This window comes from Lepisosteus platostomus, chromosome 4 (assembly GCF_059453375.1).
Source record: "Lepisosteus platostomus isolate fLepPlt1 chromosome 4, fLepPlt1.hap1, whole genome shotgun sequence".
Classification (NCBI taxonomy): domain Eukaryota; kingdom Metazoa; phylum Chordata; class Actinopteri; order Semionotiformes; family Lepisosteidae; genus Lepisosteus; species Lepisosteus platostomus.
This window is the reverse complement of record NC_142614.1, coordinates 68,527,827-68,540,493: the sequence shown is the minus strand read 5'-3', so window position 1 is coordinate 68,540,493 and position 12,667 is coordinate 68,527,827. Positions and strand designations below refer to the sequence as shown.

Genomic DNA, 12,667 nt, shown 5'->3' with positions numbered 1-12,667 from the left:
ATGACCACAGTCACTTGAGAATGTTTTTAGATGGAATATGTTCAATATCCAATACCAATTCCAATTAATTCCAAACAATGAACAAGCCTTGATGTTGTTTCCCTGTTGATGCAAGTGTAGAATGCCTAAGGAAGATGTAATAAGGCTTATTTCACTCTACCACAGATATACTTTTTTGGGGGGAAAACACAGCAGCCAGGCCATCATCTCAGAGTTTTGCGATATCAATTTTGTACAACTTGTGATTTTTGTAAAAGGTTTTTAAGAGTGTAAACTTAAAATGCAACAACCACAACATTACTGTTTGTGTGTGTGAGAAAGGCCCATCCTAATGAACAAGAAATATAATTTAATAAAATTAAACATGTTTTATTTTCCACCAAAAGCTCTTCCCTGTCTGTTATGGCTCATTGCTGAGGTAACATTTAAGTACCAGTAGCATCACTGTAGAATTTACAGCTTCTTCACTTAATTTTCTAACAGTAGACTTAGTGCTACTGTCTTCAAGGATCTGTCACCTTCATCCATAGCATAAACCTTTACAAAAGTGTCACTGAAAGTAGCACTGAAAACATCTAACAGCTGAAGCCTGAACTTAATACCCAGTCATACAGAGGAAAGGTGCAGTTTCCGAATCACTGTGGAGGTTTTGAAAAGAAATCCTGAAACTATGTTTAGAAATCAGAATCAAATTCCCTTTTCAAACAAGTTTTCTTTCAAGTGGCTGCAGTTGATCTGAAGGCTGGCTGCCTGATCATGAGGAGCTCTGCGGCTTCAGGCTTCTAACAAACACTTGTGCCTTTCTCTTTGTCAATGGTCGCCAGTGATTTTAGTGCAGGCTCTTATCTGTCCCGTGTGCTCTGAGGTTCCCTGAAGCATCCCCCAAATTCAGAGGGCGTTTTGGCTATGTATACAAGTGGGGCAGCAGTGTAGAGTGTCGTGGATGAAGAGGTCACACTCCACACAGAAGACGCAGTGACACAAGGGACAGCTGTACACCTGCAGGGCGGCAGAGACACAGGCCTCACACTCTGGACCACAACAGACATGATGTACATTACAAACAAAAGCCCGTTCTTCAGTTCTACACAATAGGACCACTGCATCACGTACAAGACGTATAGAACCAGTGTGAACCAGGTTAAGCACAACCCAAGAACACTTTTTGAACTCTCATGTAATTCAGGAGTTTTGCATGATTCTTCAATAAATTTCTGCCTTTGAGCTAAGAAGTCTTGGTCCTGATTTTCACAACTGTACACAAGTTCAGAAGCAATGATCTCAACCGAAAATAAAAGAAGCTGATTAAAGAATAAACGAAAACTTACGTGCTGATCTTTAAGTTCGCCCTGGCATGCTTGACAAAACCTATCAAAACACAAAAGCACATTTTCTTGTGGAAATGTCTGAATATCTCCAACTCTAATATTAAGTAACTACTTATGTTCTGTGACAGTCTTTAATGATTGTGAAAACATACTTCAAACAGGGAAAAAGACGATGATGCGGGTAGCAGCTGTTTCACTGTTAATGTGGCTGTAGAATGCCTAAGGAAGATGTAATAAAAAGGCTTATTTAATCCTGACCACATTTAAAGTTGGGATTTCTCAACCTGAGATGAGGAATTAAGTATGTCTGCCAATGTCTGCGTGAAGTGTCTAACGTTAGTCTAACAGTCCATCTGGGAGTTGCCAGACACAAGGAATACTTTTTTCTTCTTGGTTTAATTTCTCTCCTGTTCTTGTATCACCCTACAACTCACAACTGGCAACCCACTGAAGCTCAGCAGGTGTGAGCCTAGTCAGTACCTGGATGGGAGACCTCCTGGGAAAAACTAAGGTTGCTGCTGGAAGAGGTGTTAGTGGGGCCAGCAGGGGGCGCTCACCCTGCGGTCCATGTGGGTCCTAATGCCCCAGTATAGTGACAGGAACACTATACTGTAAACATATTCGGATGAGACGTACAACCAAGGTCCTGACTCTCTGTGGTCATTAAAAAAAAGCCCAGGAGGTTTTTCGAAAAGAATAGGGGTGTAACCCCGGTGTCCTGGCTAAATTTCCCATCGGCCCTTACCAATCATGGCCTCCTAATAATCCCAATCTCTGAACTGGCTTCATCACTCTGCTCTCCTCCCCACTGATAGCTGATGTGTGGTGAGCGTTCTGGCGCACTATGGCTGCCGTCGTATTCCAGAAAAGAGTTTCTAACTTCAATAGAAATTCATTACGGCTCTGGCTAAAGTGAGTGAGGTTTCACAACTGAGCTGCAGATCTGCATTTGTTTCATGTTTTCCACACCCCTCTCAAACAGCTGATCATATGAAGGGCGATTCCAGAATCATGTAACAGTGCGGAGTAGTAGCTGGGGAACTGCGGCTTCCGAGTACAGTAATTCACCCAGATCACTCCTGCAAACCCGGCTGTATAAATGGGAACAGAAATCTGTATGTGTAAAAGGTAGATAATTGCAGCCACTTTAGGTTTCCCTTCATAAAAGTATGATCCAAATAAATCAATCACCACATTGAGTTTTTAACATGATAACACTTCAAAACCAAGGTTTTACAAGAGCCTGTCTCTAGAATTCGCACTGTTTAAAAATCTGCGTTTTAAAAAGTGGTTTCAAAAAAACGAGTCATCACTTGCACATACAGTACACTCGACGAGCACGAGAGCTCTGCGGCAGCTCAGCTAAGACTTCAAGACATTCTAAAAGTGCAACAGCTTACTGTACCTTTCCCCTCCACAGTCGTTTAAAGGGATTTCCTGGAAGGCATCCAGAGGGAAGAGGTGATGAAAAGACCTGGCCAGGTGTGGGGCGGACACGAGCGTCAGACCTGCAGAAACACATGCAGTGTAAAGCACCATGATATGCTGCGGGTCACTGTGTCAGCTAAATAGTAAAAAAGGAGTGACAAAAGGGAAGACATCGAAATGGACTTTTCCACTCAAACCGGTAGGCAGCAGGACCGAGCCCAAGAGGGTCCATTAGTCCAAGACCAGCAGGTGTTTACAGACAACACATCAAGCTCTGATTATTTTATTCCATGTCCTTTCACGGTACTTATCAAAAACCACTAATTACAAACATAAGGGAGTATTGTAATAAAAGATTGCAGATGGCGTCTATCAATAACATTGGCGCTGTAGTATTACATCTTCTGCATCCACTAAGCCATTTTGCCAAGCTACCAATTGTCCAAATGAAAAATGTCCCAATGAAAAGGATAAGTCCAGCACCCTGTCATGTCCTCAAGGTTCAAACAAAACACTTAAAAAAAAAACCCACAAAGATATTGAAGATCTGGCTGTGAGAACAGATTTATTTTTTTTAAATAAAAGATTTTTTAAGTACGCATTCTTCACCCCCTTCCATTACAGTAAACCCGCAGTTTTAACGTCAGCCTTTGTCGTCTACCGGTCTCCCGCCTGTCTCCCGACCCTGATCCCAGATCCTCCCTGGCTTTGTCCACTCAGAGGTTGCCCTGGCTACAAAACCTCACCCGCCTGACTCCGGGTTTTTGGGAAACCAAAACCCAGAATCCCACTTGGATCCTGAAGTGGGACCCCCAGCTTTGTCTCGGCTCTCTGTGCGACAGCCTGCGCCTCTCGGGGAATCACACACGCTCTGCTCGAGTGCTGGACTAGCATGGTTCCTCAAGTGGAGAATGGAGGACACTCACCGCAGACTTTGCACTCCACGGGCAGCTCTGTGTACTTGGCTCGGCACTGTGGGCAGAAGTAACCCCCCAGGGTCAGCCCAGGACCGCTGCTGCTGTCCAGGTGCCTGCAGGGACAGGTGGGGAAGGGCAGGGTAACAGGCAGTGCAGTGGCTCTGTGCCTGTGGCTGGAAGGTTGCCGGTTCGTATCCCGCGGCCGGCAGAGGAATCCTACTCTGTTGGGCCCCCGAGCAAGGCCCTTAACCCCAGCAGCTCCAGGGGCGCCTTATAAACGGCTGACCCTGCGCTCTGACCCCGAGCTTCTCCCCCTGTCTGTGTGTCTCATGGAGAGCAAGCTGGGGTATGCTCTTACACACAAGAGATCATTATGTAGCTCGTTTGGAAGTTAGAAGCTAATTAGCACGAGAGTCTCATCCAGTTGCTTCTTGAAAGACGAGGAGCAGGAAGCTGAATGATCTAGCAGGAGAAAAAGTGTGCTACTGCTAAACTGTATAGATTATCTTGCATTGCAAATGCATGTGCTCTGTGCTTGTGTGTACAGAACTCTGTCCTGATACCTCAACCGCTAAGCCACATAAAACTGCCTGGGTCCAGCCTTGAAACAGCACACACTGCTACTGCCCAGCTGCGTCTTGTTCATGTCAGTTCCACCTTCCCACACACCCCTGTATAAATACAGTATATCTGTTTACTTAAACTTAGCGGGAGCACAGAAATAATGCTTCTAGTTGTTAAAAACAAAAAAAAGAAATTCACATCCCTTGGATTTAAAATGTAAACATCTTTCAGATACACAAATTCAATAATATTTAAGTCTTTGTCTTTAATGATAAACTAGCAATCCCCCTTCCAAAATAAAATGAAAAGCTTAAGTCCCTATGTAAAGCATTGCGCACATGTACCTATGGAATTTCATTAATTACCTTATTAGATCCATTATTTAGATAGATAAATTATTTCCCACTATTTCAAACAATACATACCTAAGAGAAAATAAGGCCTCCTGTCTAAAGAAGACCGGATTAAAACACGTGATCAGGTTAAGTGTATTCAGGACTTACGACATGCTGAAGGACGGTTTACAGTCTTGATCTGATATGGACGCAGTTGTGTGCTGGGGAAAACCTGTTTGAACAGCAAAAAGATGCCCATGATTACCACGCCAAACCAGGACTTTTTAAGGTGGCAGACACTTCCTCTAAACCAGCAAAGTGACATCCAGCATTAATCGGAACTTAATTAAAATTAAAACCAAAAACTTTAGTATTGTATAATACTGAAATTCTACAAGGTAAAACTAATTGTACAATTCTGAGTATTTCAGGAAAGGAAAACTTTAACTAAGGGTCATTTCATTCAAGTCACATAAAGAATAGATCTTCTGGAGTTTGTGCTTGTGAAACCCTACTTTTACACTATTCTTGAGAAGCCAGAGGGGATCCAGACTCACCCATGCGAATCAGGGAGCATTCAGAGGAAGAGCTGGCAGGGGGAGGTTTCACATGGTACATCAGCAGCTCTTTGTAGTGGCTCTCATCCAGGATCACATGATATGTGCCTGCAGAGTCAAACTAAGTGACCTGGTCTGCCCAAAACATATCATTTCAGCACTCACACTGGACCCACTGAGACAACGAACACACACTCCACTCCGTTAACCTTGCAGTGTGACCAGCGAGATGCTGTCTAAAAGGTATTTTACACAAGTATGATCAGATGAATTAATTCATACCAAACATTTACAACACACATCTTACTAGTTATCCATAACCAAAGCAGATTTGAATATGATGAAAGGGAAATGTTTTAAATGACTTAAATGAATACCAGAACCTGAGGAGACTTTACCAAGTGTACTTACGGAAATGAGACAATCTACAAGACACTAAACTCTTCCAGCAGTAAACCTCTTACACTCTGGAAATGTAATATCGACTAACTGGAGAACAGTTCAATTAACAACCCTCCAAACAATTATGACCAAACCAAAGTAATTACAGATCAATAAGTTACATCTATTGCGGGCAGTGTTATACTGTATAAAGCAGACTTAGTACTGGAGGCTTATTCTTAAAATGAAGTCACGAATGAATTCAAGGTCACATGAGAAGAGGGTGCACTTCTTTAGCCAAAGGGAGGCAGAAGTCAGGAAAAAGCTGCACAGCCATTTTGCTGAAGCCGATACCCTAGTTCCTTCCAAGCAACAAATGGACACATTCCTCGCTTCTGCTGTTTATTAGTCACCATACAAGCTAGACGGATCACAGAGCTTGCTCATCTGTGACCCCTCTTATGTTCCAAGTCTTTTAAGTCATTTACAAATCTGGCAAGAGGCTTCTTACCGCCTGGATTTAGTTTACTATGCGTATACTTTTTGTTGATTAGATTGCAGGGCTTAATTTCTCCACTATTTCTCTGTTCAATCATGAACAGTATTTGCTGAACAGTGGGCATATAAAGGACATCACTCTGTCTGCATAACATGAAAAGTGCACCATTATGTTCAAGACATTCTTTACAGGTTCTACAGGTGTTCTTACCGCCAGTCTCGCGCGTCAGGACAGTGCAGACCCGCACCTCAGCTGACAAGCCTATCACAGACACACGGATCTTCAACGTCTTCAGAGTCTGCCGGAGAGGCCAGGGAACACCAACATGAGTCTACTGAATGGCTGTCCTTCCTGGGAAACAGTCACCAGGCTTTGTCTAATCCAAATTCAGCTTATAAAAAGGACTTGTAAAAGCTGTACAGAATCACTTTCTATGGTTATACTGTATCTTTACTTGTTACACAGAAATACAACTTAAGATCTTATAGAGTAAAACATTTATTGACTTATTTTCTACGGCAATACCACATTTGCAGAAGCGAGTATTTTGTGATTCGAACTTTTGAAAAAAAAAATGAAGTAAAAGGTTTGCTTTTTATATTGTATTCTTTGCCCCCAGCATGTAAATTCAATCACACCTCCCCCCCAAAACAACTGTCTGTGGTAGCTGAGCCACAGTCTTTACGTTTTGGGTTAATTTAACTTGTCCTGCATGTATTTACAAACATCCAATCTTTTAAACTCTTTATTTAACCCACCTTTACTAAATCATAAATATTGGCTGGATCACACGTTGTCAGACTGCTGAAAATGACCAACACTTCCCTGCTTGCATGGCCTGGCATGTGTCTGAAACACAAACAGAAGCCAATGGAAACTTCCTAGAGGACCAACATGTTCAAATTCACTAACAGTCTAGCAGCCCAGATCCGCTTCCAGAGATACGCACTACACAGCTAAAAGGAAGGCAAGTCCAGACATCCATAAGAACTTTCAGAAAATAACACGTCTCAAAGGGAACTAAAAACTTTGTTTAACAGTTCAATGGAGAAAGAGGCCGATAACAACAGTATTTATGCACACTCACAAAGGAATTCAAGCTGATCTAAACACAAAATGCCAGTATCATTCCAGTAACAAGTATGCAAGCAGCACAGCTGCATTTTCAGTTCCTCTTGACTTACTTCAGTGTCTGCATGGCCAGGCTCAGGGAGTTGTACAGCGAGGGCTCTCCAAGACAGGTCGTGTCTACTGCCTTCTTCAGAGCTGCTATGTGCTTTTTTGGGTTCCCTGGAAAAAAAAAAATCTGTCAAAGACTGTCTCAGACTTTTTCATCTTTGAAATGTCTGACTTCTCTCACTTCCAGCAATACTCTTGGATTCAGGATTCCAGGAGTTCCTACCCAGAGGGGCTCTGGAGTTTAAAGTCAGACTACATTTACACAGCATTCAAGCCCATTCCAGCTCTGAGAAATGTAGGCATTACAGAGAGGACAGCCCCAACTTTAACAAAACAGTGCTGCCTGCCCGTCTGAATTCCTGCCCGCTTTGTCTGCTCATCTCTGTAGCTCAGCAAAAATTCAATTTAAAAAAAAATGAAAGGATGAACAGGACCCAACCATGATATCCAAAACTGGTCTGCACTGGGGGAAAAAACAAGACGGATTGAATTACATTTGACCAAGAACTCCACACTCCTGTGTTAGTGTTACTCACCGGCCAGGTCGGTTAGTTTTTCCGCTCTTTTATTTTTAGTGGTGATGATCCCAACCTGGAAAGACGGGAAGGTCATGAGATTCACGCAACACATCGGTCAAAGACTTTGTCTCGCACTGTATCTCTTCTGCCATAAGACCAATAGAGACTCACATATTAGATTAGTCAAAGACCTTGTCTAATTTCGTCACTGAAGACAAGTACACGCCAAAACATATTGTTTGTGAGGGTCGCGGCAGCCCAGAGCCAATTGGCACAAGGCAGTAGAAGAGACAGAACGAGCAATATTGTTTTTGTAATATTCTTAATCGACCCACAACACTGTAAATGTGTTCTTACCTGACTGATCGGGTTCTGGTCAAAGTATTCATCTACAAAATATTCCATAAGCTGCAGATTTTGAAAAGAAAATAAATTAGGCATCTTTAGTCTGCTGTTCCAATGCAGGGATTTTTCATGCATCACCCACAGTGAAGACAGGTACACTAAAATATAGACGGTATGTAAATCTGTCTGTCAAAATACCTGCAAGCTCACAGTACATGAAATCCTACTGCCATTAACTCATTTTGATTCATCAGATCTCAGAGCAACTGTGGACAGAAGACGCCAGCAAGGGACAATCAGTACAGCATGTCTGCCAGTTCTACCCACGTCTATTTCTTAACTCAAGTTGTGTGTATCAAATGTAGCACACAAGTTCCCATGACATCAATCATTATCCACAATCGAATTGCAGTTGCAAAGCAATGCTTGGATAACACATTGTCTGCCTTGCTTTATCCTCAGCCCTGTCTCTCTGTAAAACTCCCATTAGCACTGGTTATAAGCTGCAGCTCAGCGAACATCAAATAAGCGTTTCACAGCAGCAAAATGATCCAGCTTTTCATACAGCCAGTTTTGAGGGATTTCCACCTTGAGAGTTGACGTGAGTCGGTTTGGTTTCAAATCTTGGTCTTCCATTGTCCTTGAAGTATCAATAACCACAAACAAGTGCCGCATCTGTATAAACACAAAGACGAAATATGACCTGGGACAAGAAACAGGGAAAAACTGCGCAGAGCTTTGTATCATAAATCCCATTAAAACAAGGGACAGCCTCCGCTACCTATAGTGCTTTCATTTTACAAAAGACTATGATATGATTGAGAAAAAGTATTTAGAAACTCTTAAAAACGGTAGCTCTTGCTTGTTGTATTAGTTTCATTCTTAAATTACACATGATGTTCATGAAAGAGGCATTAATGAAACCATTAATCCAGTGCATGAGTGTACCAGTTCAGGTCTGAGAGGACCTGTTGGCCAAGGGATACTCACCATTCCAAGCCTAACCTGACCATGGTTCTCAAAGATTCTGCAAGAAGCAAACAGCAGGGTGTTACCAGAGCATGCACCATTGAATTCATGTTCAGTTAATATCATGCTCATTCTGGTTAAATATGCAAATATATAGTGTTTATACTCTTAACATATACAGTTCATATAAACCATATTAGCCGTTGGCTGTTACATTATACATTAGCAGTAGACAGGCTGTTCAGATTGTGATGAGACGGTAAACTTGTATCTGAGCACAATGTTGTTTTTTTCTAAGAATGTTCTGTGCTCGTTCTCATTACCTTTTCCTCTTTGCCTTGAACAGAATATCTTCCACAGATGCCTTGAGGGACCCAGACTCGTCTTCTTTGAGGACTTCCCTGTAACGACACAAGGTTGGACAAAGTCAACACACACTTCGCTAACTAGTACGGATTCAACATGGTGACTTAACTGGGGAATATATTCTATGCTATTCCATAACAAATGCCAACCCTTGCTTCAGCTGTCATGTTATGTTAAGTTACTATACTATCAGCAAATTCCTCAAACCAAGGCTTAATGAGGTTAAAAAGCAGATTACCGATTTCACCAGTCTGTTGACTTGGTGTAATGTCACTTTGACAATGAAGCAATAGAACGATAAGGTGATTCTAAAATATTAAAGCATGTATGTGCACAAATATACAGAAATAAAAGGTGACATTGTGTACTTTTGCCTCAATTTAATCTCAAATCCGCACTGCTTGAGTACACAGAAAAATAGCAACTTCGTCCCAGTACTTATTGGGGGGCTCCGTATATAATAGGCTCACCGTGTGAAAAGGGGGCTTCAGGAACTACAAAGTAAAACCACAAGAAAATGGGTCCTTAAAGTAATTCTCCAGATACTTATTTACAGGGGTAAGAATAACCAAGGCCATGGCCTGCAGAATTTCAACAGTTTCCTTCGACAACAGATGGGATGAACTGCAAAAATGATCACAACTACCAAACATACGGATGTTAATATAGAAACAGAATGCACCCAATTAATCACCAACCACAGGACTTGGTCAATAACCAGCGGCTCCTCTGTTCCTGTGAATGACTTCATTATCCTGTCCCCTCAGCCCATTGTAAAATCCTGGGTGTTGACTGGTGGCACAGAGGAGAAGACTGACTCACCATGTCCGCTCATAGCCTCCTTCCCAGCGTTTGGTTCTTTCGGGCTCTTCGTCCATTCTGTTTATTTCAAGCTATTTCCTGACGAACCAAGGAAAATAAAGAGTGAGAACAGTCTTTTGTGTAATTAAAAAAAATTCCACGTTATCGTTAACATATCTGTTTCGACTCGTGCTTGACATCAAAGTACAGAAAAGTTTTAATGCTTAAGCAAACAGGCCAATGAAACCCAGGAACACGGCAGGAATGTCACAGCCTTCTAACCTGATCCCAACACATCTCAGACGCAGAAGATAAGCGAGCCTTTGCTTGGTCAGTAATGGCATTACAATTCGCTTCTGTAACTACTAACTCACACTCCTTCCAATGGACCAGAATTTCCATAGGAGGAGGTGCTGTCCTTTCAAAGAGATTAAAACCAGGCCCATACTACCTAGTCTTAACCCTAATTGTTCTGGCAACTAAAGCATTTTTGTATTTTGTAAGTCCCTCTGTGTGTGTAAAATACATTTCTGAGGAATCAGACTATCAATCATTATTGTATATCAAATCATGTATAACTTCACACGTCCCAACCTGATACACTGTGTAAGTGATGCTGTTGTACTCCAGTAGTGCATGAAGCAGACAAACCGTTTCATAAAAGCACAATATAACACGCTTAATTATTAAGAATCATTTTAGATTTTTTCTTGTTCATCAGGAAAAAAATATTCCCATATTATGAAAAAAATGTATTTTAAGACACAGTACGGTTTGTAATCTAGCACACCTAAATTCTTAACAGTATAATTAATATTAGATACATATATATAACTAAGTGCACTGTAAACGGTTTTCTTTAAAAAATATCTAAAGAAACAATGCGTTACTCATATTTCAAAAATCCCTTTAACATTACAGCTAAAGTTGCTATTCTGTTTTGGTGCAGCATTTATACTTTATTTTTTCCGGACTGTGGTACGGAAAACACTTTCTTTTGTATTTTCGAGTACCTGTTTATGGATGATTTTTACCAACCTCCAAGTCTGATTTAGTCTTAAGAAAAGTTTAAACTTTTATAGTTTAAACTATAAAATATCTTCAGATTACAGAACAAGCAGATCAAATATTAATCTAGGTTTGATTAACGCGTTTCGCCCACATTACAAAAGTTGCATCCCTGCTTTAAAACAGTAAGTCCCAAAGTCCAAAAGTCATGATTCTTCTAATTTTAAAAAGGTAAAGCCAGAAATATTTGACTAACTTATTACGAAAGAAAAATGAAGCCTACAATTTTATTCAAAAATTACACCTTTGTAAACAATTTCTAAGGTTATATTGATGTTCTTATAATTACGAAGACATTGTGCTACCACAATTAGGAAACTATTAATATACCCATAATAAATATGCTTAAAATAGTAACAAGAACGATAGAAATACAATGACTTACACGCAAATCGGTAAACTAAGAAAAATAAATGGTGTTTCACGAAATGAAACCCCCGCACACAAGACTAATGAAGAATAGTTCCACGTCCGTTCTGTAAATCCTGATGTTTGTAAATCACGGAGATCGTTGGCTTGATATGAAGTTTTTAGTTTTCATCTAGTGTAGAGAAGATGTGAGTTTACATTCTGTAATGTATATAAAGACTGTTAAAATCAAAATAATACTTAACTACACTGTTGTTTTCAAAATGTAGGTTTATAAAAGACTTAAATTATAATAGAGGTTTATAAAATCGGCATTACCTGTAAGGTATTATGAACTAGGGGGGAACATACACAACTTCAGTCAGATAGCACCCCAGAAACTGAACCTAGGACCCCAGCACTGTGAAGCAGCTATACTAAGCACTGAGTCACTGTTGAGGTCATACATATTACATATTTTCAAAATGTATGCATGTTTGTTTTTACTTTGCTGAATTAATCTGATAAAAAAAAAACGTTTAGTTAACTCTATTGAAAATAATAATGTTTCTGGACACCACGGCCGAAACGTTGTGTTTTCTTTCTTTTTTCAGCATGGAATAAACCTATTACTTGTTCCTTTGCAGCCTACGCATGCTGACGCAGCTACCCACCTGAACAACTATTACCTGTAAGGTATTATTATTATTTAACATCTAACATTATTTAACATTTAACATCATCAATACTCCTCAAACAATAATAAAAGCTACCAATCTGGGTTTTTATTACCTATTTGCTAATATTCTATTGGTATTGCTAATATTTTGGGGTAGTATTCTATATATAGAATAAAATATACACAAATGTGTATTCAGAAACCAACTCCGATGATTGAAATCAAGCACACTTGAGAATTCTAAACTCCCCTTTTGGTCTTTTATAAGAGATGGAGTATAATCTAAGTTATTTTTCCATGGTGTAAAGAAACATTACTATTTTCAATACGGTTAACTAAATGTTCTTTATCAGATTAATTCAGCAAAGTAAAAAAAACATGCACA

General features: G+C 40.4%; 1 protein-coding gene across 1 annotated transcript; it reads right to left on the bottom strand.

Moving 5' to 3' along the window:
- Window positions 1-348: 348 nt before the first annotated feature.
- gtf2h2 (general transcription factor IIH, polypeptide 2) lies at window positions 349-11,735 on the bottom strand. Its single transcript, XM_088630460.1, has 16 exons — window positions 11,641-11,735; window positions 10,209-10,286; window positions 9,344-9,421; window positions 9,042-9,078; window positions 8,640-8,726; window positions 8,064-8,114; window positions 7,725-7,779; window positions 7,194-7,299; window positions 6,768-6,858; window positions 6,220-6,307; window positions 5,130-5,237; window positions 4,741-4,804; window positions 3,683-3,786; window positions 2,734-2,836; window positions 1,329-1,368; window positions 349-999 (listed from the first exon to the last, which is right to left on the bottom strand). The coding sequence occupies exons 2-16, from the start codon at window positions 10,262-10,264 to the stop codon at window positions 889-891; spliced, it is 1,179 nt and encodes a 392-aa protein (XP_088486586.1). The 5' UTR covers window positions 10,265-10,286; window positions 11,641-11,735; the 3' UTR covers window positions 349-888.
- Between the last annotated feature and the right edge of the window lie 932 nt (window positions 11,736-12,667).